Source organism: Equus caballus, chromosome 31 (assembly GCF_041296265.1).
Source record: "Equus caballus isolate H_3958 breed thoroughbred chromosome 31, TB-T2T, whole genome shotgun sequence".
Taxonomy (NCBI): domain Eukaryota; kingdom Metazoa; phylum Chordata; class Mammalia; order Perissodactyla; family Equidae; genus Equus; species Equus caballus.
The window spans coordinates 8618010-8644878 of NC_091714.1; the positions used below are offsets into that span (position 1 = coordinate 8618010).

The following is a 26869-nucleotide window of genomic DNA, read 5'->3' on the forward strand; positions in this document are numbered from 1 at the left end:
TGCAAGGAGTTACAATAAAAATCTTTATTTAGGTTTGGTCAGTACAGGTAAGATATACTGGAGTCACAGAGCAATAGGCATTAACAGGATACAACAGTTCATAAAAACTGAGTAACTATGCACACAAATTTCTTAAACATTCAGTCACCTAAAGAGAAAATGCACAGATGTATGGTGGAAAAAACTGTATCTAACACTGAAACTACTAGAGGACTCCATCAACAAGTCCAACTTTTAGTGATAAAACTACTGTACTGGGCAAACTTGGCAGTCATACACCCACATCTACTCTAACAAGTCTGAATGGTGCGCGAGTCTAAGAGAACAGCACGAGTAGGATGCCCGTACACAGCACAGGCTCTAGGAGAGACACAGATTTATACAGACATCATCGTGTTATACTTTAAGGAAGGATTTCCATTTACAACTTCACATTAACTCATATAAAAATAACTTGACCCTACACAAAATGTCCTTTTAGCAACATTCAAAGTAATTAACTATTACAATTTCCAAAGTGGCAGAGGTATTGAAGCAAGGAAAAAAAAAAAAAAAAGAAAAAACACACACACCCACAAAAAAGGCAAATTGTGACAAAAGTATGCGTTAATTTTCTGGACAGTATCCTCTCCCAAATTAAATGACACTGTATAAAAATTTGCTGGAAAAAATATTACAAAACTGAACCCTGTACATTTACACTTGAGTCCAAGCCATTCTGCACGTGGCGGGAACCCGCAGTTCGGTTACCTTTCCCACTCACCGGCTTCTCCTCGTGAGGGTCGTGGTTGGAGTCTGTGTCATTGGAGTGCTGTGTGAGAGAGTTTTCACTGCCCGTGGGAGAGTCTACACTTTCATAACCCGCACTGAGTTGGTTTACGTAACTACTACCTCCTCTGCCAGTTCTCTCCTCCGAGGTGTTGGAGGCCTTATTACCATTCCCTGGAGAAGAAGGAAAGTCATCTTCGGTTGTGTCCCCCTCCCTGTGAAATCCAGACCCAGACGTCCTCTGCCGGGAGGAACTGCCATTACTTGGTCCATTGGCCAGACGACTGCAGTCTTTACCTGCGGCCTCTGCCTGTCCTACGGGCTCAGAAGATGCAGTCCTGCTGGTACTTGGGGCTGGGGCTTGAGACTGCTGCTGTTGGTACTGAGCCAACTGCTGGCGTGTCTCCCTCAGTTGCTGCTGAAGAACTAGAATGGTACTCTGCATACCCTCTACTTCTTCGTCAAGCTGGATGATGAAGTCATTCAGTTCTGTGCAAAGGAGAGTCAAACCTACTTTAATATTTCTTGTAACATATTTTAAACTATTTCTTAGTGCCTGCCACAAAGCCAGGCTGTCAATAAATGTTTAAGTGAACAAATATAATTCTAAAATCACAAAATATTTTAAAAATTTGCCTGGAATTTTAAAATAGCCATACGAGAATAAGTTTGCTTTGGGGGGAAGACAGATGCTTGGAATAAATATATTAAAGCAACCAAGTTCAAACGGACTCCCATCATCTAGCCGCATACGACTGGTCACAGCCCACAGCATCTGCTCCGACTCCTCGCCCTCCAGGCAGTGTGTCTCAGCTCCACAGCAGGTCTGGCTCCAGGCAACAGTGTGGCCCTCTACTCTAACACGCCAAAGAGGCCTACGCTGTAACCAAGGACCATTCCACGTAAGAATGAAAATCAGAGAAAATAACCTTTGCAAATTGATAAACACACGTCCATTAAGTTCTAAAAAGGCTTTGATGTCACCACTATACAAAATCTCCTATTTGCTATGTGTACAAATAGAGGAACTATCACTTTGAAAAGGTAGTTTTCAAAGATATCACTTGACTACTGATCTTCTTTGCAACCGTCAGACACACTAATTCTTAGTTTAATTTTTACAGTTAGGATATTTTCCTTACTATTAATTTCCTCACAAAGAAGAGAAACAAAATGGATGCAGTGTCACTTGGCAAAAAAAAGGGATGGCAGGTGACAGCTTGGTTTGTCTTAGGAAATTTAAATATTGCATCTTATTCATAAAATAGGACCTTAATAGTACAATCAATTATATATTTTTAGACCACTGGAAATAGTCAAATACTTCCAAGATTTACACATAGAGAAATTGGTTACATGAAGATATTTCCCCTTTTAAGCACTGAATATAAATTTGGATTTCCATGTAATGCCTTAGTAATAGAACACAATTTCACCAAATCCCACCCCTGAAAAACAAAAACTTCTTATGAAATTGCATAATAAACAATTAGGAGAGTGCGGGGAAAACACTAAAATTAAATGGCTTTGTTTGCTGACTCAACTAGAAATGTTTCATTCATGATTTTATAGAACAACTGGCAGAGATGAGCATGTACAGAATCTAATCTATAATATTCATGCCTGGCAGGTTTTTAAAGCCAGTGCAAAGTCAACCAAACTTTTCAAAAAACCCCTTACCATCCTGACTGCTTTTAAGCTCCTCACTATATTTCTTCTGTAAAGCCAACTCTGCTTCAAGTTGTGCAATACGGCCCTGGGACAGTTGCCTTCCAAGCTCTTGATTCTCCTGGATAAGCATTCGACACTTCGCCATTAACTTTTTGCCTGTTTGGCTGCAAAGGAAAGAGCCATCCATCACAAAATGAAAACAAAACTCTCTACAATCTTCTTTGTTTGCAATGATTACAGTGATAGATGTAACACATACAGAACATAACTACGTCACAGCAGATGCTTCCCTGTAATTACCACCTTCTTTTCTGGAACACATCCATCTTCCCCATTTCAGTATTTTGCCAATACAGCAGCAAAAATAAACTCTAAACAAAAAGTGCCCAAACGGCTACTTTTTGTTTCTATTACATTAATAATCGATTCTGAAATCTACATTAATCACAAATTATCATCTGAGGTAGAAAAAGGCCAATTAACACATGCCTGGGATATACTAATATTAGTAAAATACTAGAGTACTTGGCTTTATGGAACAGAAAAATTTTTGAAAAGGTAAATGCAACATCAATCACAAATGTACACTTCTTTAAAATAGCTAACATAGGAAAATCAGTACTTGTAAATACAAATGAATCAGAGTATATTTATTCTTGCTAGAACAGCATTTAACAAAGATGCCTCAGCAGTTCTTACAAGAATATTTACTGTACTGAGGCATGTTCAGTAATTGTTTTTAGAGAGCTTTTAAAAAAAGCACCTTAAGACTATTTGTCTTAATTCCTCATTTAACTTTTTTATATGATATATATTCTTTTGAGGTGTCAAACTGTGAGGTAAGTTTTTTTAAATTTAATATTGATATGTGGTTATGATTTTATTCATGATTATCCTTAGGACACAAAAAAAGACTGGGGTTACTTATCACAAATAATGCAAATATGTAAACATTTGCCAAATTAGGCGTGTCAGACTTTCAACCAATTAACTACCAAGTGCTAGTGCAACATATTATAGACACTACATGCGTATACACAGCAATTACAAAAATGCCATCCTAAGCCCTAAGAACAGTCTCTCAATTAAACTACTCTTGTGCTTTAGCCTCAGCAATAACAAAAGGCAGGATCACTTTAAAGGGATCCAGTTTAAGTACGTGACTGTGCCGTCACCTCTAAGCCTTGGATAGGGACAGCTGGATATTCTTCTCAGTCAAGTTCAGAATGACCTTACTGGTTAAAAACACTTTTTCTGCTGACACTTTCCATTCTTTCCTTCTTTTAGTGGGGCTTTCAGTTGTCTAATATGTTATTTAAGAATGTATCTAACCCTAATAAGCCTTAGCACTTTTAAAATGGGAGCACTTGATAAATGATTCTCAGTCTTGGACTCAGTGTTGCAAGGTTCTGTCACCTATAAGCACATGTTCCAACCTAAGTGGAAGTCTTTAATTTAAGTTTCCTTACACAAATTTATGGCACAGTAAAAGCTGGCTTACTACTGCTCAAAGGAGCCTCGGGTGAAAGCCGTGAGTCGGCACGTGGTAGGTTATGGCAGCTTTACTAGCTGGTGTCCCTGTTTCCTGCTGCTGTAGCTCCAGATATCCCCCTTTCCCCTCAGCAACCCCAGACTTCACCCTCTACCAAACAAGAGTTTAGAAATCAAATGAGTTAAGAAATGGGCACCACTGTCAAAGGTAGTGGCGTTCCTCCCACTTTACTGCCTAGGCTCCCACAACTTTGTTTTCTTGCAAAACATACAGCATTAGTGGTTTCCAACTCAGGTGAAAAATCTCCTTTTACAGGAATTTACTAAAGATTAGAAAAAAACAGACTGAAAAATCAATACATTAATTTGTGACCTGAGAACTTCCTATGAAGTATCACAAATTCTAACGCAAAAAATCGTTCATTTATAAAGTCATATCATTTTTTATAACTAAATGCCTGTTCTAAGATAATGCTAACACTTCTGAATTTAGTGATTACCAAAACAAATCATTCTGTAATTTTACATCATTTTACTATGTCATATAAAATTTGTGTCGTGTCCATCACATCATAAAAAATGACAAGAATTCAATTATAAGTAACTGTTTTGGGAATAATTTTTTAAAATAAAAAAAAAACCCAATCCACTCTTAAAATCAAATAACCCACAAGGAAAATATAATAGGATAGCTCAAGAGAGTAAGAAAGGATGGCCACTGAACATTGTTACTGAGGGGAAGGAAAACAGCATTTTGGAGAGGTGTACACACAATTACCTAAACGATTCAATGCAAACTGAAAACTGTCAAAATACTGAAATATAGCCCTCTAAATAACTCTAAAATATATGCATTGTCATATGCATGAAATATTTCAACCAAACTGCCCAAGATAATTCCAGGAATCTTTCTCTCTCAAAATTAAAATAGGAAAGCTAAAAAAAAAAAAAAACCCACCACCACCAAAACACAACCCGTTCTATTGAATTATTCCAGTCAGAGTATTGACTGAGCACTATATGTTTCAAATTAATGATGTATTCACGGTACCTGCTATTCTCTGGTTTAAAGACTTTTTTACAGAACAAAAGCCCATTTATAGGTGATTAAAGTAAATTATGATTCATTGATACAATGGAAGTATTATGTAACCATTAAGAATGAAGTAATCTAAATGTACTAAAAAAGGGAAAAATGCCCAAGGGATAAAGTGGGGGAAAAAAAGCCAAGCTGCAAATCATCTTTATGTATATACGTTCACTTCTATTTAAAATCAGTACATATAAAATGACTGCGTATGCCTAGAATTATCTTGATGATATCCAAGAAATTTAAGTGGTTACTGCTGGAGACCAGAATGGGCAAGGGCAAGGTCACATCCACGAGTCACTCATTTTCATCTCCAGCTTTCTTCATGCTATTTCCATTTTACACATAAGCATGTATTATCTTATTAATTAAAGAAAAATTTTTTAACAGTAAGAAGAAAAAAACCCTAGAGACCTCAAAGTGACTGTTACCTAAGTGGCAAAGAAAAATGCTGGCTAAATTTGAGTATATGTTAATAATACATTTTATGAATTATTTCTTGACCTACTAAAAATATGTAAGCCATTTCTACTGTGATCTTAAAAGGCATAAAGTACATACAAAAGCCTTAACGCGGGCACAATAAACTAATTTCAAACAGATTTCGTTACTTACCCTCCAACCCCCACATGTGGTGAGAATTTTAGATTTCTTGCTGTAGTCAAACAAACCACTTCTTCAACCCACCCTCTGCCCCACAATCAGTTCCCTAAAGCACAAACATACAAGATACTTACAATTGATTTGAATGATTAAGAGAGAACTTAAGTCACCCTTGTTAAAACTGCACTTAAACCGTTGGGACAATCTGGAACATTTATCTTCCACTCATCTTAGATTCCATTATCACCAAGGGAAAATTCGAATTGGTGACTTATAGAATGATCTGACGAAAAAAATTCACCTCCAGGATTGGATGGAAGCATGAAGAACAATAATGCCTCATTTATCTAAATGATCAAATGAATTTGCTAGAAATGATCACTATATCTTTTTTTCAATTCACAAAAAGTCTCACTTAGGCCAGCCCGCAGTTCCAATACATATTTCCCCAATCTTCTGGCAGGCACCCTGTGAAGCTGTCCCACGTTAATTTCTAATGCAAAATCCTGGGACAAGGTGTCAAAAAGTAACAAGTGTCAAGTCTCCTTGTCTTTTATGATACCAGCTGGAAAAAAGTAGGTCTTTTAAAAATGAGACACAGAGCCTTTTCCTTCACTTTGAAGAGCACAGCAACAATTTTTCCAAAATCAGTCTGCTCTCCACAGCCCCCCAAAATCAAAATGTTAAAAGTACAACAAAATCATCATAGTATTCCTTGAACTTTAAAAAAAAAAAAAAAACCAACTATTTCAAGGCACATTTAATTTAATATCAAGAGTGCAATACAAAAGGCCCAAATACAATGAAGGAACACATTCCCCCATTAACACCAACGACAATGCTCTTTCCACATGTGCCTGTTAATGGAATGGGGATTTAGCAAATTTCACTACTGAAAAAATATCGCAGTGAGTCTCATCACAGCCAATATCCTTATACAGTCTAATTGTGAAATGAATGTTAGAACGCTCAAACAGTTTAACCTAAAGTTTGATAGCACACCTTCCAGTTGTACAGTCCTCAGTGAGAGCATCCACAGCATTAGCAACCATTCAAAGAACAAACCATTGATTAAAACCACATTGACTGAAGGCTCAAGTGAGTAACAGAGCCCCAAACTAAATGGTAAATATATGAACTACTTGTACTGACATCTATTATTTGATTCTCTCAGGACTATTAAGTTGGTTCTTACCAAATAAACCCTTTAAACGCAAAATTCACCTCATTGGAGTTTTGACCCAGAAGTTCAACAACAAGCACGAAGTCCACAGTCTTATTGGCAAAACTGCTATACAGTGTCTCTAAGTCACTATGCTCAAGGGCAAGAGCGATGCATATTCCATGTTTACATTTTACTGGAATTTTACATGTTCAACTCATGATTTTAAATCTCTAGGTTTTCATTCCTCCAAACTGTCTGAAGACACAGTGTGCCACAGACTTAAGACTTGTGTTTCTCCCTCTATTTTCTTCAAACAGAAACATTTCTCAAGTGTCTACATGTTCTAGAAGGGGAATTTTTCGGAGGTGGCCACTTCTTCGGAATAGTCCGACGCCATCAGGCCTCTGAAGCAAGGGGAGGGGGAAGAGAAAAAAGCTGAAACACAAGGTTCATCTGGTAAGTTTTACATTAACCATTACAAGCTGGATAGTAAAAGAATGTGGCTTTTTTGGCTCAAAAAGTCTGAGTCTTGGTGTGGAAACGAGTACTTGGCTGTCCCACCACAGCTTTCTCGTAGTGGGACTGTCAGGGAAGTCTTGACTGGGGAGTATGATTTGTTTACCTATCAGGCGTAAACTTCCAGGCACTCAGTTCATTTTGGGCTTGTTCCAGTTTGTCTTTAGTCTGTTCCAGTTCACCTTTCATTTTTAGGAAAAACAAGTTGATCGCTGGGTCTACCATTGTTGATCTCAGTTGGGCAACGCTAGGCTGCTGGACTTGCTTGAGGTACTGAATCTGAGTCTGTGCAAAGCAAAAGAAACAATTACTACCCAATCAAAGGAAACATATTGAGAAGGTGGGGTAAAATCCCTTTCATCCACTGTATTTACCAACTTGTTTATTTTATTTTTTAATTCTTTTTTTGAGGAAGATTAGCCCCGAGCTAACATCTGCTGCCAACCTTCCTCTTTTTGCTGAGGAAGACTGGCCCTGAGCTAACATCTGTGCCTATCTTCCTCTACTTTCTATGTGGGACGCCTACCACAACACAGCTTGCCAAGTGGTGCCATGTCCACACCCGGGATCCAAACTGGCGAACCCCGGGCCGCCAAAGTGGAACGTGCGCACTGGACTGCTGCGCCACCAGGGTGGCCCTCCAATTTGTTTATCAAGCAGACTGCTGCCCCCCGCTTTGATCTTAAAATCCTCTAGATAAAGTACAAATACAAATTAAAAACAACTGTTTAAAGTTATTCACATGGGAATTAAGGCTGCTTGATTGTATTTCCATATTTGGAAGCTTTAAATCTTACTTTGCAACCAAAATGATACCAAAAAATCAATGTTGTATTTACTAAAAATGCTGACACCCACTGGAAAAAGCCAAGTTGAAACTATTAATTATATAAGAGTACAGTGATTTACTCATTCAAATTTGTGCCCTCAGCAATTATCTATGTACAAGTCCCCTAAAAATACAGGTACAAGACTATAATTTAAAACAAATATTTGCATTTCTAAATTTAAAAATATATAGTACTTATATTTACATGAGTTTGGCATTACAACTTTATAAATGGCACCTTAAGCCAAAATAAGGTGTACGTTCATTTTTTTTCCTTCTGATATTTCAATCACAGAATTGTAAAGCCGGAAGGTAACTGACCTAGTCCAAACTGCTTATTTTGGAGAGTAAGCCAATTGTGCAAGAATACAATTAGTTCAGTGCCAGAACTGGGACTAGAATTCTAGTTCTCAAGCCTCCTCACTCCCAGTCTAGGGCTTTTTCCACCATACAAGAACCCCTCTACTTACATATGAAACCTTCAATTTTGACTTCAGTTGGACTATTTACTAGCACACTAAAAATACATTTCTAAAATATGAAATACAGTTTATTAACATTAAATGCATCACCTTCTTCACACCCAAAATAGATCTGGTTTAAGATCCTGCTTCACACTAAGGCTTGAATAAGATTAAACTTAACATTTCTTTTCTTTTTTAAAGATTTTATTTTTCCTTTTTCTCCCCAAAGCACCCCAGTACATAGTTGTATATTTAGTTGTGGGTCCTTCTAGTTGTGGCATGTGGGACGCCTGCCTCAGCGTGGGCTGATGAGCAGTGCCATGTCCATGCCCACCCAGGATCCAAACCGGCGAAGCCCTGGGCCGCCGAAGCAGAGCGCATGAACTTAACCACTCCGCAGTGGGGCCGGCCCCAACATTTCTTAAGCAGTTAACTTCTACCATAAACTTAGTAAAAGACACAAATACAGTAAGTGGACTGGGAATATACTTAATTACCATTTCACTGAAAACAGATCTAATTTTTATTTAGCTCAGGGAGATTTTTTAAAGTAAATCATTTTAAACGAAAAAGTCCAACTGCTTATTCAATGTAAGGCCAGTTGCTAACAAATCAACAGGAATAAAGCATGTCACACAGTATAAACCATGTACTCACTATCATTAAAAGAAACACTGCCTCTCCAGGACTGACATAGTTACTATTCAGATTTACAAAGTGAACTGCCTTCATCTGCCACGTATAATCTTGCCCTTTCCTCGTGCTTTTGTTCCTGCTGCGCTTTCTGCAAAACCTCACACTGTATTTTAACCGAAAGAGCAGCAAGTTGTTCAGCTGGCCTATGCAGGGAAGAGCTGTAAAAAAATGTGGCTGGAAAAGGATAGATTCTACTTGAAATAACCTTAAAATCTAGGCTGAGACAACAAAAGAGTGATGAGCCATCACCAAAGGCTTTGATCGGGCATGATACGATCAAAACCACCAGTGTTTATAGGACAGCTAGAGAATCAGGACAGTCAGTAACACACAGTATCTAGGCAAGAGGTAAGAAGTACCTGAGCTAAGATGTCAAGAGCAGGACTCAAGAAGAGTTCAAGACACACTGGTGTTATGAGCTATCCATCGGCACTATTAGGTCACACTCCCTCCACCAGGTGTTAGCACTCTGCAGGTAAGATTCATCCTTGGCACGTGTGAGCATCTAGCACAGTGCCACGCAAACGGGGAGACCTAAGACTATTAAATGAGTAAACGGCAGAATCTAGAATCCTGAATACCAGAAAAAGTAGAGAATCAAATGAGAGAATTAAATGGTTCTGAAACTGTGAACTTGAGAGGTAGGGCCTACTCCATTAGATATCAAAATCATCAAAGAAAAAAAACTTTTTTAGAAAGTGGGTATTACATAAATAGAAAAATTTATATTCAAACTACTGGTGAGACTTACTGGAACCAAGTGTTCAGCCAAAAAAACAGCCAAAGGTGGGGGCTGGTCATTAGTTGAAAATACAGAAAGTGACGGCTTATGAGTACTGAAGAAAGAAAGTTATTAATACATTCATTAGTGACCTTACAGAAAAAATACCAGTGGTAGTAAAGATGGAAACTAAACTGGTAGAAACAAAAGGAGAAAAAGTGATAAGAAAATGACAGAGGCTACTCTTTTCTTTAGCAAAGTAATAGGTGAGTCATCATTTTGAAAAAGTGTAGGAAGAGGGATTGAAGACTTTTGAGGAAATGTGGACAATCTCTGCATGGGAAGTCAAAGGACTGTGACTGAGCCCCATATATTACGGGAGTCTCCAGTAACCAGAATATTGCGTTATACTTTAGGTTTTAATAAATATCATCAAATGAATAAAGATTACACAGAAGAATTCAAGAAAATTTCAGATTTTAAAATTAGAAACAATAGGGATAGAGCTGCCTCTGTTTTATATAACTTATATACACAAAAACCAAAAAGGAATGGCTAAGACTGTTGAAAACATCAAATTGAATCTAAATTCAACCAGAGCTAAACAATCAAATATGTCACTAGATTTCAGATCTATGTAGACATGGCAAATAGCACAAAGGAAAGCTGTAACCATTAAGAAGGAGACATAGTAGAAGTTGCTGATACTAAGAAAAAGAGTTTTATGCACAAAGGGGTAAAGACAGCAGAGGAGAAACTAATCAGATGGCTTGCTTAAGTAAAGCGCAAATGCTCCTTATACCCTCACATACCAAGATACTGAAAAATATCTGAATCAATATACTAATTATCATAAACCATGGAGATTTAAGAGAGTAACTTAAAACTTCTGACTTCTTGGCCACAAAAAATATTTTAAATCCGATGATGAGAAAGGCTATCTACCAACTTTACATTTAACATATTTACAGCTCAAAGTATATTTACCTAAACAAAATGTGCATTTATAATTAGCATTAAGCATACAAAATTAGCTTAATACTAGTTCTATTGTTATTAGTGCTGTCAAGTTGATTCCGACTCCTAGTGACCCTGTGCACAGCAGAGCAGAACCCTGCCCAGTCTTTCTGCATCATCCTCTCCCCTTCCGGGGCTACAGCAGACAATGTTCTGCAGCTATTCACAGGATTTTCACGGCCAATTTTTTCCGAAGTGGGTGGCAAGGTTCTTCTTCCTAGTCTGTCTTAGTCTAAGAAGCTCTGCTAGAACCTGTCCACTCTGGGTGACCCTGCTGGTATTTGAAATACTAGTGGCACAGCTTTCAGCATCACAGCAACACGGAGCTGCCACAGTATGACAAGTGACAGATGGTGGTGTGGTTCCCCGACCGGAAAATGAACCCAGGCAGCGGGGTTGAGAACGCTGATTCTTAACCACTAAGACCACCAGGGCTGGCTAATTAATACATGTAAATACAATTAACATATGCAATAACATGGACTAAAGACCAATTCTTCAAAAAGACTTAAAACATTTGAAATACTTACAGTACACTCTTGCATCTCTTGTTCCTTGGTTGCTAGTCGCATTACAAGGATGTTTTCCCTGCGTGCAGACTCTTGCTGTTGTTGCTTTAGTTTTTCTTCAGACTCCCTTAAGCCAGTTACATCATTAGCTGATGATTAAAAGAAAAAAATTCTCCAAATTATGAAATATAATTTCAAAACCAAACTGAATTAACCAAAAGAAAGTTCTAATTGCCTTTGTCAAGGATAATAAAAACCAGGGTAAAAAAATTCATCAAGTCTTTAGTTTTTATCTTAACTACTTTTATTACAAGGAAATTTGTTCCTGATGCCGAGTGCTCTTTTAGGAGGTAGTGGTGTTATACTGGTCCACAATCATCTAATACTAAACAGAATTAAGTTCTTAGAGTCTAGTCTGTTCCCAACAGAACACAGGAAACTTCATTAATATTTGCATTTGTTGATACTACAGCTGACCCTCCGCATCCGGAGTTCTGCATCCGAGGATTCAACCACTTCGGATGGTGGAGGCAGAACCAATGCCCCCTGCAGATATCGAGGCACGACTATATATTTTTCACAAAGTCCCGATTAATATTGTTTTTAACATAGTCAATATAAATATGGCAATAACCGCATGGACAATTATTACTTTAAGATTTCATAAAGTTCATAACTTCTACAGATTATCATATAGTCATATAATAATTGAAATTTCAGGGTATTAAGCTCTCTGGACTTGGAAAACTATATTGGGTTGGTTTTGCGTGCGTGTGTGTGGGGGGGGGGGGGGGGGGGGAGATTGGCCCTGAGCTAACACCTATGCCAATCTTCTTCCACTTTGTATACTGGATGCCACCACAACACGGCTTGATGAGTGGTGTGTAGGTCTGCGCCAGGGATCCAAACCTGCAAACTCTGAGCCTCTGATGCAGAGCGCACAAACCTAACCACTACACCACCGGGCCAGCCCCACTATATTGGTTTTTATACTCAAAAATAGTATGTTACTCTAACTCAGCAAAAAGTGACAAAGATGGGGCTGGCCCCGTGGCCAAGTGGTTAAGTTCGCGTGCTCTGCTGCAGGAGGCCCAGTGTTTCGTTGGTTCGAATCCTGGGCGCGGACATGGCACTGCTCATCAAACCACGCTGAGGCGGCGTCCCACATGTCACAACTAGAAGGACCCACAACGAAGAATATACAACTATGTACCAGGGGGCTTTGGGGAGAAAAAGAAAAAAAAAAAGTGACAAAGACTAAAATGGTTTGAAATTATAAACTTCATTGACTTTATTTTGACCAGATTTTTAAAAATCTGTAAATATACACCTATACCCTGTTGTTACAATTTAAGTTCTCGTAAATTTATTACTGCTTGCTTTTACATACCTCCCTTCTAGATAATTCACGCTTCACTTCAAATTCCACTGTGGAAGGTGTCAGGGACAGATCAAGCAAAGTTTCAAATAGCTGTGCATTTCCCTAACTGTGCTCTCGCAGAACCTTGCATACAATTCTTCGAAAACAGTCATGCTACGATTATTGTGTGTCAATCTTTCCCAATGACTGGGAACTCCTCAAGGAGAGAGATCATGTCTCGTTCATCTTTCTCTTTCCTAGCATATACAGTGCCTGAACATAGTTCTTTAATAAAATACTTGAATAAAAGTTACACTTGCTTATTAGTAAAAACAATTACCCCGTATCTATCACAACAATCTAAAGGGAGATATTCATATAGTCTTTAAGAAGCTAAAAGTCAAACTTACAGTTAAGATCTGTGTACTTGCCCTCCAAAGCTTGCACATATGCTTCATACTGTTTCCATCTAGGACAAAAATAAATTCATATATTAGTTGTTACACTGAAATTGCTTTTATTAAATATACTACAAAATCACATCCATAAACTTATAAATTTAAGTAACACTGAGAATTCCATTGCACAATTTTTAAGGTCTCTTCCATTTTGAGATAATTATAAATGTAGTTCAACCAATAATAAATTAGTCACATCATTATTCCTTCTCAACTTATAGGAAAGCTAGGCAAGGGGAAATACAGAGAACAGCATTCTCTGCTGAGAAGATACCAAGTGTGCTCCTCTAGGTCCGATCACACACCATAGAGGACTTTCTATCATTGATGCTCAACACGATGGCTGGATTATAGAGGCTGAGTGAAAAACTTTCTACTACTTTCAGATACAGTCCACTTCAGACAAAAGACATATAAGAAACGTGCCTAATTATAAAAGACTAAATGCTCTTTAACTTGGCTTTTTTTGGTGAAAATACTGGGTGACTCTCTCAAAGCAATATTTATTTTTACCTATAAGAAAAGGGGAGAGAATATACTATTTTTCAAGACTTAAAAAAAAATCATATCTAATTGGCAGAAACAACTTGTCTAAAATGCCATATGCTCTCAGAGGGGGACGAGCACAGCTGGGCTCTCAGAGCATAAGGGGACCTTTCTTCTTCATTATATTCCTCTACCCACAAAATATGGGCTACATTAGCTGCTCTTGACAATTACTGCAGATAAACAACAAAGCTTTTCTCAGTCTTTTGTTTAAGCAACTGCTAATGGAGAGGAACCTGCCCTGAAAGCTTGCTATCTTGCTTTCTGAAGAGCTATGTCTTCAACCTGATCTTCAGTTACAGCCAATCAAAATGTACTTCAATTTCAGAAAATCTTTTAATAAGCTTACAACTTTTAAAAATTGACAGGTTTGCTATGAGATTTATTAATATTACAACATAATGAACAAAAAATATTTCATAATACCAAGCTAATGCACCTTCTAAATAAAGATTACTGTTCAGCCAAGGGAATGCTCATTTTTATGGCCCCTACAACCTAGGACGCAGACAGGAATTCATTCGATGTTTGGGGATGAATAAAGGTCGTTTGGGGAGACTTCGTAAGAACTATTTACACAACCAGAAGGACCCACAACTAAAATATACAACTACGTACAGGGGGATTTGGGGAGAAAAAGCAAAAGAAAGAACTATTTATTTTAGAGGAAGAGAAAAATATAAAAGCTCAACCAAGAATATCACTATCAAGAAGACAGAAAACAAAGACTAGTTAAATAGGTAGCAGGTGATTTAAAATCACCAAGAGAATGAGGAGGAGAACACACTTAAAAGTCATAAATGCGAATTCTCTAAAGAAACAAGTTAAACTGACCCCAAGAATACAAACTGCACATGATTTAAAAACCTTGAAGGTAACTTGCTTATAGTACTGATCTTGCCCCTACAGTTAAATCAAGAAAAAGACTGCACGTACTAACCAGAGGAATTACCTAAGAAGGGATCAAAGGCAAGGAATGTACTATATCAGAGGCACAAAGAGAACATCAACATGTGAGTGGCAGTATATCACAAGCGTCTACCTCAGCAGGAGAGGACAAGAGGGTCTTAAAATACTATAGATTTAAATTTTATGAGCAAGAAAATAAAAATATGCAATAAAAAAAAAGGTATGCAACAAAATAAAGTCATACATGAGATTACGGCAAAGGAAGATAAACAGCACGTCCACAATAGAGTAGCTCTGAGAGTGAGGGTGGGAAATTATCAGACTCTAGGAGATAACGAAACACATCATCCATCTCCCCCGTCTTACAAAACACCTCCCCTCTCACCCCCTACTTCTAGCCTGTTAAATTTACTTAGTTCTTCAAGTAAAAATTCCTTGAAATTTCCAGGAAAAAAAGTTCAATGACCTTGTAAAGGTTGCCCTGAAAAATATTCATTTTTATCTAAAAATCATGTAAAAATGATAATTTCACCAACCATATTAAAACAAAATGCATAAAGAATATACTTAAGTTCTAAAACACAAAACACGTGTGATCTCATTTTCTGATTTCTTATCTATAAAAAATGAATACTATAATGCTGTACTTGACAATCTGCTTTTGCAAGACATTTATAACATAAGCACAGAAATTCAGAGCTGGAAGTGACCTTTAAAAGTAATTTAATCCAACTCTTTTAATTTGCAGTTGAGAAAATGAAAGATATAAAGTTAAACGAGCTGACCAAGGTCACAGCTACGAGAAGGAATAACTTTGATTCATCAGTAATGCATTTCCTCCATAACTAGAAGTGTATCCTTTAGGACTACAACTTTTTCATGTTAAACAGAAAAGGAAAAAACAACTACATCAAAAAAAGCCTACTTAGTGGTTAAACTGAAAGCTTTCCAAGAGCAGGGTCTTCCCTACAGCAAGTCACACACATGAAGTACAAATGCTTTTCAAGTTAAACTTCTGAGTATGTTCCCTTGGAAGGAAAAAGCTCAGGTTATCTGTTCGTCTACAAGTTCCCCAAGCTGGTGCTCTAGTTCTTTCAAGTGCTATGCTTTCCTCATTCATATATAATGAAGAAACAGCCCACGGGAAATAGGTTCAAAAAGTACATTAAATGATTTGAGGATGCATTAACATTAAAAACAAAACAATATCTGACATAAAGATAAACATTATAGCATAGAATGACAATATAATGTTCTATAGAAAGATTTTTACATTTTTGATAAAAAAATTTTACCTTAGAATTAACTCATCTCGTGCCATAACTTTGAAGTCTGTTTCACTCAGTCGAACCTATAAAGAGAAGAAAATTAAAATATGAACTGAGTGCTCTTCCTAAAAATGTTAAATACCACCGCCACTTATGCTCTTCATCTTCTTATGAAGACTGGATCATAACTTTTAATCCCTCAATTGCTGGTTTCTGTTATTAGGAATTCCCTCACTACTGAAGACATACAAAGCCCCTCCCAACAGGAACTCTGTACTAAGACACATGAAATGTCTCCAGTCTGAGACTTAAATGGCTCAGTACACATTGCCATTTTTTAAACAAAAAAATCTTATTTTTTTGGAAAGAAGTTTTAAAAAGCCGAACTATTTGGTATCTTTAAAATGAACATCATTATTAGGGAAATGCAAGTTTAAACCCCCAAGAGTTATCATCACACACCAACTAGAATGGCTAAATAAAAAATAGTGGTAACACCAAATGTTGGGTGAAGCTGCAGAGAAAATGAACTTTCATACCCTGCTGGTGAGAATGTAAAATGGTACAGTTGCTCTGGAAAAGTCTGCTCTGGTTCCTTTTAATATTAAAAATGGATGTGCCCTACAACCCAGCAGTTGCACTCTTAAGCACATATCCCCAAAAAATGAAAATTTATTTTCACACATAAACTTGTACACGAATGTTCACAGCAGCTTTATTTGTAATAGCCCCCATCTGGAAACTACCCAAATATCCTTCAACAAGTGAACAGTCAAACTATGATACATCCATACCACGGAATACTACTCAGCAATAAAAACAAACAGACTAATGATATACGCAACAATTTGGATAGACCTCAATGAAATGAAACTGAGTGAAAAAACCCATCTCGAAAGGATACATACACTCCACGATTTCATTCACATAACATTTGTGAGCCAGCATAATTCTGGAAATGGAGAACTGATCAGCAGTCGCAGGGGGTTAGGGATGGAGACGGAGGGGATGGGGAGGCACAAAGGAGGCTCGTAGTGATGGTGCAGTCAGCTTTTCTGGTTGTGGTGGGAGCTACACTGTTACACACGATAAAACTGCAGAGCTACACACACACAAAAACACAGAAAGCCGTATAACCAGTGAAATCTGAATATGCTTTGTGGATTGTACCAATGTCAAGTTCCTGGTTTTGATATTGTTACACAAGACAGTGACAGTGAAGGAGGCTGAATAAGAATGCACAGAACCTCCCTGTACATTTCTCTGCAACTTCCTGGGAGTCAATAATTATTTCAAAATAAAAAGTTAAAAATGAAAACCAAAAGACAAACAGGCATAATATTCTAGAGCTAGTTGAAACTGCTTTGTAAATTGAGAAACATTAAGTGTTTTCTTTATACCAAATGAAGATCGTAAAGGTGAGGCATCTCTCCTACTTGAGTATAATATTAAGGCTTTATTAGTCTCCATTATAAGATAACTAAAAAATGTTTTTCTTTACAAAAATGTTTCAACTTGTAACATTAACCAGTAACAGTAGTGTTATAAAATTAAAGAGGGAAAATCATTATACCAGACTATATTAAAAGTCTAACAGCACACAGTAATTCTCAGATTATAAAGCACTGTATAATTATTTCAAGAATAATTTGACTTCCAAACTTAAGACAGATATTTCCATTAACACTTATTATCTAAATTGCTCACTTAAACATTCATTAGTTAGTAAACACTTACCCTGCTTTCCCAATGGAATTACAAATTCCTCTTAGAAACTATGTTATTTCTTCAGTAACCTCCTTTGTGTGCGTGCAAGAATGACTAAACTGAATTAAGGCAGGGAATACAGAAGAGGGGGAAAAATGGAAATAGAAAACAAAACTTCAGAGGAAAAGGCAGAATCTAAGAACTAGCTGGCTGTAAACTTTTCTTGAAAAACAGAGAAGTGGTTTTACATTACAACCAAAAGGATTTAAATTAGGGAAAAAAGAAAATAAGTAACTTATAGAAACTTGCCAGTAATCTCTTTTGACATTATTTGTAGTTATGTAGCTGGAAATATTTGTATAACAAAGGCTAAGAGTAGTAGACCATGGGGATGTCATTATAATAAGTTTCCAAAAGCTGAAAATATTCTAAAAATACATTGCATATATGCTGTCTAGCACATTAGACAACCACAACACTATTTTTGTTCTAAGGCAAAAGTGAACAATAAGCAAATATAGTCCCTTCAATTCTATTATCCAAAAAATAGAAGAAATGGAAGAAAACAAACCTTTTTCGGAAGAGGCTCCTCGTTGGTCATCTTGAATCCTAGAAAAAGGGGCAGAGAGAAGACATTTAATTGATTTTCTTCCAGTTAAGGTAGGAACAAAAATAGTGGCCATTTTCAAACCAATTTATTAGTGAACTGAGTTATGACCAAATCATTAGGTTATTTTTTTAATTTAAATAAGCCTTTTGTTTTAGAACAGTTTTAAATTTACAGAAAAGTTGCAAAGACATGACAAGGTTCCCATTTACTCTGCACCCAGTTTCCCCTTTGTTAATATCTGTTACTATTGTTCTTACGTTACTTTTAAGAAATCTTTTCTAAAAAAATTTGATTTTTTTTTTTTGATGTTGAAATATAATTTTTCAGTCCATTCTTACACCTGCCCTCTGAAAGACAAATCTTATGGCAGGAATGATAGCTTTGTGCTAACGTCAGATACTGACCTCAGGCAGCAGGCCTGGCATCTTGCTGAAAGGATACAGAAGGGCAGTACCAGTTGCTTAGCCTTTCCTTTTACAGCATTATGCTGTTATACTAAAATAGAATCTATCATTGTCATAATTCACCACTGTATAATACCTGTATGATATATATACTCACACCTTAATAAAGTATTTCTACACTGTTTAATTTCATGTCACAGGATAATCTGTATCTCAGAATTAGTTTCTTTATACAAAATTCACTTACCCTTATTGTAAAAGATAGGTTAATGAGAGAACTACTCTCATTAACTTTATTATGCTTACTGAAAACACTTTTTCTTTTTTTTGGCTGAGGAAGATTCGCCCTGAGCTAACATGTGGTATCAATCTTCCTCTTTTTGTATGCGAGTCAGTGCCACAGCATGACCACTGACAAGACAACTGGTGTACGTCTGTGCCTAGGAACCTAACCTAGGCCACCGAAGTGTAGTGTGGGAAACTTAACAAGTAGGCCACCAGGGCTGGCCCTCACTTCTGCTACTTCTTAATATTCAAATTTAACAAGGAGACAAGCTAATTTAAAGTTATTCCTAGGGGCTGGCCCCGTGACCTAGTGGTTAAGTTCGGCATGCTCCAACTTTGGTGGCTGGGTTCAGTTTCCGGATGCAGACCTATACCACTGTCTATCAGAGGCTATGCTGTGGGGCAGCTCGCATACGAAATAGAGGAAGACTGGCAACAGATGTTAGCTCAGGGCAAATCTTCCTCAGCAAAAAAAACCCCAAAAAACAAACCTTAACCAAAGAATTTATGGTGTAAAACTGAGTTTTTAAAAGCTACTTGATTTCTTAGTGAATACTTGACACTCCTCTAAAGGAGATGATCTTCCAATATCTTTTTTTTGGTGAGGAAGATTTGCCCTGACCTAACCTCTGTTGCCAATCTTCCTCTTTTTGCTTGAGGAAGACTGTTGCAGAGCTAACATCTGTGCCAATCTTCCTCTATTTTATGTGGGATGCCACCACAGTGTAGCTTGACAAGCAGTACTAGGTCCGCGCCCAGTATCCAAACCCATGAACCCTGGGCTGCTGAAGTGGAGCACATGAACGTAACCACTTAGCCACCAGGCCAGCCCCCCAATGCCGTTTTTTTTATGTTATGCACAATCCCAACTCTGTAAGTCAGATATTGTAACCACATTGTCACTAAACCCTAATTTTCGGATTAGGTACATTGTTTTGAAGAAACTAGTATGTTTTAGGAAAAAATCATACATCATATCATAAAATTACTGACTTAGTTCTTCCCTCTTTAATAATCTTATCATTGGATGTAGTAAGCAAAAACCTGAGTCTATCATGTTTCTGAGCTGATGGAGTTGATCAAGTCTCTCTGACCAACCAACACCTATGAAGACATGACCATATTTCTGTGATTTTAAAGTCTGCATATTTTTCTGTTTTTTCCATTAAATCAGTCCCTGCCTACTTTAGGCCCCCTGGTGCCCAGTTTATAATCTCTCTTGCAAGTTAGACTGCTGTTTAGTGACTATCCTACCGTGATATCAGCGATTCCAATCATTTGGAAACCACCCCCCAGTAAGTTTCATCTCCACAAAGATCTGACTACAGCACTTCTACTCTAGCATGGCTTTAACGTGCATGCACCCCACGGGACTGCAACCTCTTGGAACCCAGAAGTATGGCATTTCCTTGGAATTTCCCATTTGTCCAGAGCTAAACAGAATAGGTAAACAGTAACATATGTAAACTAGAAAAAACCCTACAAGACAATTTTAGCCATTTGAACTTTTAGCCATATTTAACTAGTATATAAATGTATATGTATGTATGTCACTATTCTGGTTAAATTCTTCTAAAGGCTTCCCATCTCACTCAAAGTAGTGCCTGCCAACCCCTTGCTCTTATTCCCTCATACCAGGGTCTTTTTTCTTCACTGCTCTTGATCACAACTTGACAGTTTATATTCCGACCTGTTTCTCCCAGTTACAAACTGAGAGAATTGTTTCATTCATTGATCTACATAGTAGCCACTCAAACATTTCCTAAATGAAAAGTATGAACAAATGAATTTGCTTCAGTTACTATTAATATCATAAAGAGAGCTAAGTCAGTCTAATTCTTACGCAAAAATCAACCAAAATGACCACACTGTAAAATTGTGAGAATGTGAACTTAATATAACAGGTACTGTGATAGACACCTATGAGTGAATTAGAAAACAGCTAAATTTACCACCCGAATAGGTAGTCTACCTGTTATCTAGTTAACTGGGCACCATAGCTACTCACAATTTTAGTTATAAAATGTAAGCATCACGGATGTTACTCAAAATAGATTAAATTCCAGTTTATAAACTAGTATATACTTCTACAAGCTGACACTCTCCCCCAGGTTTATCTGTTCATTCTTTTCTTAATACACAGTTATTCAGATTCTGATGCCATTAAAATTAATTAGCAACAATTAAGCTAAATTTAAAGGGCATTTAAAGGACTGAGAAACACATGAAGGAAGTTCTAATAACCCTGCTTTTCTAGAAGAGGACGGCAAGCTCTGAAAATAACGCAGCAGAATCTCTAAGCCTCAGTTTCCCCATCTCAGAAAAAGTTACTGCCACCAAGACTCAAAATTATTTTGCTATTTTTGAAGATAAACATTAGTCTTTAGCATGGTAAGCGGCACAAAATAAGCATTTAATTATTAGTTTCTTTCTCCCCATCAAAAAAACAGACACTCAATCCCTACCTATTGAAGAACCTGAAGGGAGAATTCACAGCTTGAGGGTACCAGTCACAACATGCTCCTGTCTTTGTTTCTAAGCCCTACTGTAGAATCTTGGTGATCTCCAATTTTAAGCATTCTTAACAGCGAGTTACTTGAATTTTCAACATTGGTTTACGTTCTCTTTCCTTTTAAAAAGTCTGATGCCAGGTAGATTTTAATTGCACACTGCTTAGAGGATATCTGTATTTTCTTTATAAAAATAAATTTCTGGCGCTGGCCCTGTGGCTGAGGGGTTAAGTTTGTGCTCTCCGCTGCGGCGGGCCAGGGCTTTGCATGTTTGGATCCTGGGCATGGACATGGCACCGCTCATGAGGCCCTGCTGAGGCGGCCTCCCACATGCCACAACTAGGGGGACCTACAACTAAAAATACACAACTATGGACCGGGGGCTTTGGAGAGAAAAAGGAAGAATAAAATCTTAAAAAAAAAAAATTTCTAAATTTGTAACGCAAGTCAGGGACAAATACAGGTTTTGTATAAATGTTTGTGTTTCATATGTCGACTCTCACAGTCACAGGTTATTCCACGTTATGGGATCTGTGACTTGGGAATTCAAAGTATAAGCATTTAGAAAGAAATTCTTCCCTTATCTTTAGCTGACGAAAACTCAATCTTTCTTTGAGAGCACAAGATATGCCACAATAGTTAAAGGGACAGTCGACAAAAGCCAAATTAGGAAAAGGTTTAAAATTTAAAAGCATCAACGTTTCAACTATAGACAAAGATAGAACCTGTTTTTCAATTTTGTCTTTCACATTGCATGAATGTGCTAAGAAATTTATTATTCCCCAAGGCAATTTTTTTTAGCACAACTGACAAGAAGAATAACCATCTAAAGCCACGTCTAGATTCACAGACAATGGATATCCCATGGTCTTGGAAGAATCTATTCTCATATCAGAAAAACGGAACGACTGAAATATCATTTGGATTTGAACCCTGAATCTTGAAGGAAAAAAATGAATGAATACTCAGTGCTATGAGCCATTTATTTAATAATCACAGCTTTTCAAAGTCAAAGTTAGTCTCTATTTTCCAGAAGATGAAAATGATTATGAGTCATTAGGTTATTAACACAGATTAAAACAGCTAATTAAAAAACTGGGGGTTTGGACCCAAATTCAGTGCCTCTCCAAAGCCAGTAACTGATGAAGATGGATAATTCTTCCATTCCTCCATCCTCAATAAAGATTAAACTTAGCTAAAGTAGAGAATGCAAAAAGGCAAAAGAGAAAAAATTCAAAATTGGCCAATGTAGCTACCTTTTAGCAGATTTCAGATTGGTTAAAACATGGTTTTAAAATTATGTAAAGGTTTCAGTTAAGCATGTGGAAAAGTCAGAGATAATACTGCTCTCAAGTTTAGAATGTCAGAACCATCATCTACTCTTGATGCCTTAACACTGAGAAACAGCTTATGATGGAGAGTTCAGTTTCGGTTGGTTGGGTGCCTAGCACCCCAGATCCCAATAGTTCCCTGGCTCTTAGCATTATGATCCTGAGAGGCAAGCACTGGTTAACAACCTCAGCGAGAAAGCATGTACCTCGCTGAACCCAAACATAACTGAATGCAAAAAACTAATGTGACACTATAGGAGGCACAGTACTAGGCAGGAATTGGAAGACTACCTTTCCTGACTCTTGTACATATGTCATGCAGTCCTGAGCAAGTCACTGAACTCTGAGCTACAGCTTCCCAATCAGCCAAAGAGGATACCAATTTTGCCTGCCTCACAAAGTGTTGTAAATCTCAACGTGCTTTAAGTGCCATAAAAATGCTATACCAAGTACTTTTCAAATAAAATACTGACATTAACATAAAACATCATTTTAATGTGCATTTAGGAAACATTAAATTCCACCCAACTACACTTTCAAGAGTGAAGAATCTTTATTTACAGCATTGAATTCTAGTCTGATGTATCACCTCACTACCCAATAGGATATATACAGTTATAGGAATATTGAAAAGCTTTTCTCTGAGAAGCTTAGTAAAAGAAAATATTTAGAGGCAGAAAATGTGGGAGGTAATTTTAAAAAATAAAACCAAATACTACCTAGGTCTTGTTTTGTTAAAGGATCTACCAACATAAAATTTTTAAGAAGAAAAAAGTTTTTTCCAAGAGCAAGATAACACACAATTACATGAAAACGATCAAGACAGCTAAGAATACTTTCAAGGGGATTCTACACTACATAGATACAGGGCTCTAAGAGACTTGGAAAGCCACAATGTGCTATGCAAATGTAATTATCACAACTCTCATCGCTACATTATACAGCTGCTACAGATTTTCTGTATCATATATACCAAGTCATTTCTAACAAATAATACACAAAAAGGTTCCGAACAAGCGTGACTCAAAATTGAACTGGGAAAGCTAGACATTATTAAGTTCTATGCATTAGTGCCTGGGACACACATATTATTACTTCCGTCCTCTGAGCCTTAGAAATGTGGGTAGTTTGCCCAAGTTCCACACTGAGAAGTGAAAATACCCATCACTTAGCTATAGCTGTCTGTTAAGACAACGTAAGATCTAAAAAAATCTGTAAAAATACACCCGTCCAAACCCTTAAAATTTAACCTCATCCTTATCACAAGCCACCTTATGGACTGCAATTTCTTTCCCCAACTTGCCTAACCACATGCTACCGAAAACATGAGTAAATAGATAAAATTTAGCCATCTTGAAAAGATTTTCGCACGTAGTTACTTTTAACGGGGTTTTAAATGCCTACGGTACGTTTACTATAGGACACTTGACTGTCAAAACTTAAAAATCGATAAAAGGGTACAACTTGAAGTGACAGACCTGTGACTTCCACTTCTCCTCCTAAGCAATGGAATTAACGACATTCTAAGAGAGGAAAAACTAGACGGACAACCTACGGCTAGAACACGCTCATGGAAATATTTTTCCACCTCGGGCAAAAGAATCACTTTTTACTTTATAAACACGGTTATTTAGGATTTTAACAGAGTCCTTTGGGATCACATATCCAACTGACTTCATCAAAACAAGAACCTGGACTTTTCCACTCTGTGTTCCCCACTGACTAGTGAAATACGGTTGGGGGGGGGAATCAACGAATAACAGCCTGACAGGGATGCAAGAGGACACTTTAAAATTTCGCGAAAATCGCCAAGTAATTCAAGAAAGAGTTGGATTTTTTCCTGCCCCCCGCAGAACGCAGGCGATCATTTAAAAATGGAAGCCTCCGGGAGGACGCAGCTGAAGGCCGGGCCGACTGCGCGATGGGAAATCTGAGCAAGCGGCGCGCCGCCCTCCGCGGATCCGGCCGACCGGGTGGGAGGGGGCGACACCGAGGCGGGGACAGCACGCGCCCCGAGGGGGCGGCCTCCGGGCTCGCCGGCCCGCCTGCCTCACCCCCGAGGACGCAGAACGGAGATAAAATGGCCTCGGGGAGGCGGAAGTGTCCCCGCAGGGGGGCCGGCGGCGCGGGAACGGGAGGCCCGGGCGCCCCGAGCCGCCCCTTCCTGGGCCGGGCGGCCGCGCCTCAGCCCTCGGGTCCCGGAGGTCCTCGCGGCCGCCCCGCACCTACCTCTCCGGACGGAGGCCGCGCCGGCGCCGCTCAGTCACATAGGCCGAGGCCGCGCCGCCCCTGCCGCCCGCGCGCGCTCCGCCGGCCCCCGCGCGCCTCCGCCCGCCGCAGCCCCGACAATCCCCTTTATTTGCGGGTCTCGCTGCCACAAAATGGCGCTGAGGGAGGAAGCGAGGCCCCGCCGCCCCACCCCCTTCCCGCTCCTCCCGCCGCCCCGCCCCGCCGCCCGCGTCCCCGCCCCGCCATGTTCGCTCCGGCGCCCTCACCGCCGAGTCGCCCCCCAGATACGGCCGCGCCGCCGGGCCCCGCCGCGGGGAGGAAAGGCGAAGGGACCGCGCCCGGCCGGCGCCTCGAGCGCTCAGGGAGGAGCTACGTGTCGGCGGCACGCCCCACGGCCGCCCCGGCGCTCCGAGCTCGGCGGGGGCGGGCGGGGAAGCGGGCCGCCGGGAAGTGGGGGGGGGGGGGGGGGGGCCGCGAGGTCGGAGGTCAGCCGCGGGGCATCACGGGAAGGGCGGCGGGGGGCGCGATTGGCGGCGCGGAGGGGACGCGCTCGCCGGGCCACCTGCGGCTGCGGCGCGGCCTCTGGCGGAGGAATCTGGGCAAGGGCGGCGCGCGATTGGCCTCTCTGCGGTGCAGCGTCCGTGGGTGATGCCTCCGCGCGCGGGTGGGCCAGGTGCAACCTCCGCGGCGAGGCCGTGGGCGGGGACTGGGGTCGGTTTAGGCTTCGCTCAGCCTCGCTGTGTAAATTTTGAGAACTTAGAAACCGAGCCTCTCCCTTCCGTCGTGGAGAGCAGCCTCCCGGCCGCTTGGTTCGTCCCCGCCTTGACATCTCGAGGCGAAACGGAGGAGCTATTGTTTAGCAGATGGAGGTTGTGCCTGTGTCAGCTGCGCTAGGGGCACCTGCCAACTCAGAAGCGAGGGCAAGGCGAACCCTGCGAGGTTTTAAGGAACCCGGTACAATAAGCTTTGTAATTCGAATATGCTCCCCCATGCAAGACTTTGTGTCATGCGGACCATTGCATAAGAACGATGGAGTTACCTGGTAAACGTGGAACGGGCTCTTGCACTTGCTGCGGGGGTCAGGTAACGCTTTTGATTGGCCTGCCTTTATCCGAACTCTTTATCCCCAAAGGAGGTGTCCTGGAATGAGGTGATTTATGAGGACTAGATTATACTCCAGATGGTCAAAGGGATCGTGGTGTATTTCCAGGAAATCAGATCAGTATGGAGAAAATATTTGTAACTTACATCACAGGAACTCTTAAAAGAGTGAAAAGAAAAAGACCAAAATCCGAAGGGAAAAGTGGGCAAGGATGTGAAGAGACAGTTCACAGAAAAGAGTAGCAGTGGTCCTTAAACGTAAAAGGCTGTTCCTCCTCCTTATAACGGAAATGCACATTGAAATGACAAGGCTCTGGAGAAACGGTGCTCATAAATTTCCTGGTGGGAAGGGGAAAATCTTTCAAGCCCTGTGGAGTACCAAAATTATATGTGCGTTTATTCTTATATCTTGCAATTCCCCTTCTAACCCTAACCTTATTCTGAAAATACACCTCCAGAAATAGAAACAACACTTAGGCAAGGTTATTTGTTGCAGTGTTATTTGTCATAACAAAAGTTTGGAAATAACCCAATGTCTGTTAATAGGCAACTGGTTGGACATGATCCATCCATACAATGGAATATAATGCAGCCATGAGAAAAGAATGAGG

At 39.3% G+C, this 26869-nt stretch overlaps 1 protein-coding gene across 6 annotated transcripts; it reads right to left on the reverse strand.

Annotated features, from left to right (window-relative positions):
• Positions 1–25754, reverse strand: WTAP (WT1 associated protein). 6 transcript variants are annotated; one of them, XR_011434515.1, is made up of 9 exons: positions 25424–25638; positions 18360–18397; positions 16109–16164; positions 13311–13369; positions 11562–11689; positions 6819–7589; positions 2449–2603; positions 1066–1257; positions 1–942 (listed from the first exon to the last, which is right to left on the reverse strand). XR_011434515.1 is itself a non-coding variant. In XM_070256567.1 (9 exons), the coding sequence occupies exons 2-9, from the start codon at positions 18387–18389 to the stop codon at positions 674–676; spliced, it is 1068 nt and encodes a 355-aa protein (XP_070112668.1). In that variant the 5' UTR covers positions 18390–18397; positions 25424–25750; the 3' UTR covers positions 1–673. The 6 variants fall into 6 exon arrangements, 4 of the variants coding, with proteins under 4 accessions (XP_070112668.1, XP_023488717.1, XP_023488716.1 ...); XR_011434514.1 differs by lacking the exon at positions 25424–25638 and adding an exon at positions 25158–25298; XM_070256567.1 differs by having other exon boundaries at positions 7411–7589; positions 25424–25750.
• Positions 25755–26869: the final 1115 nt, after the last annotated feature.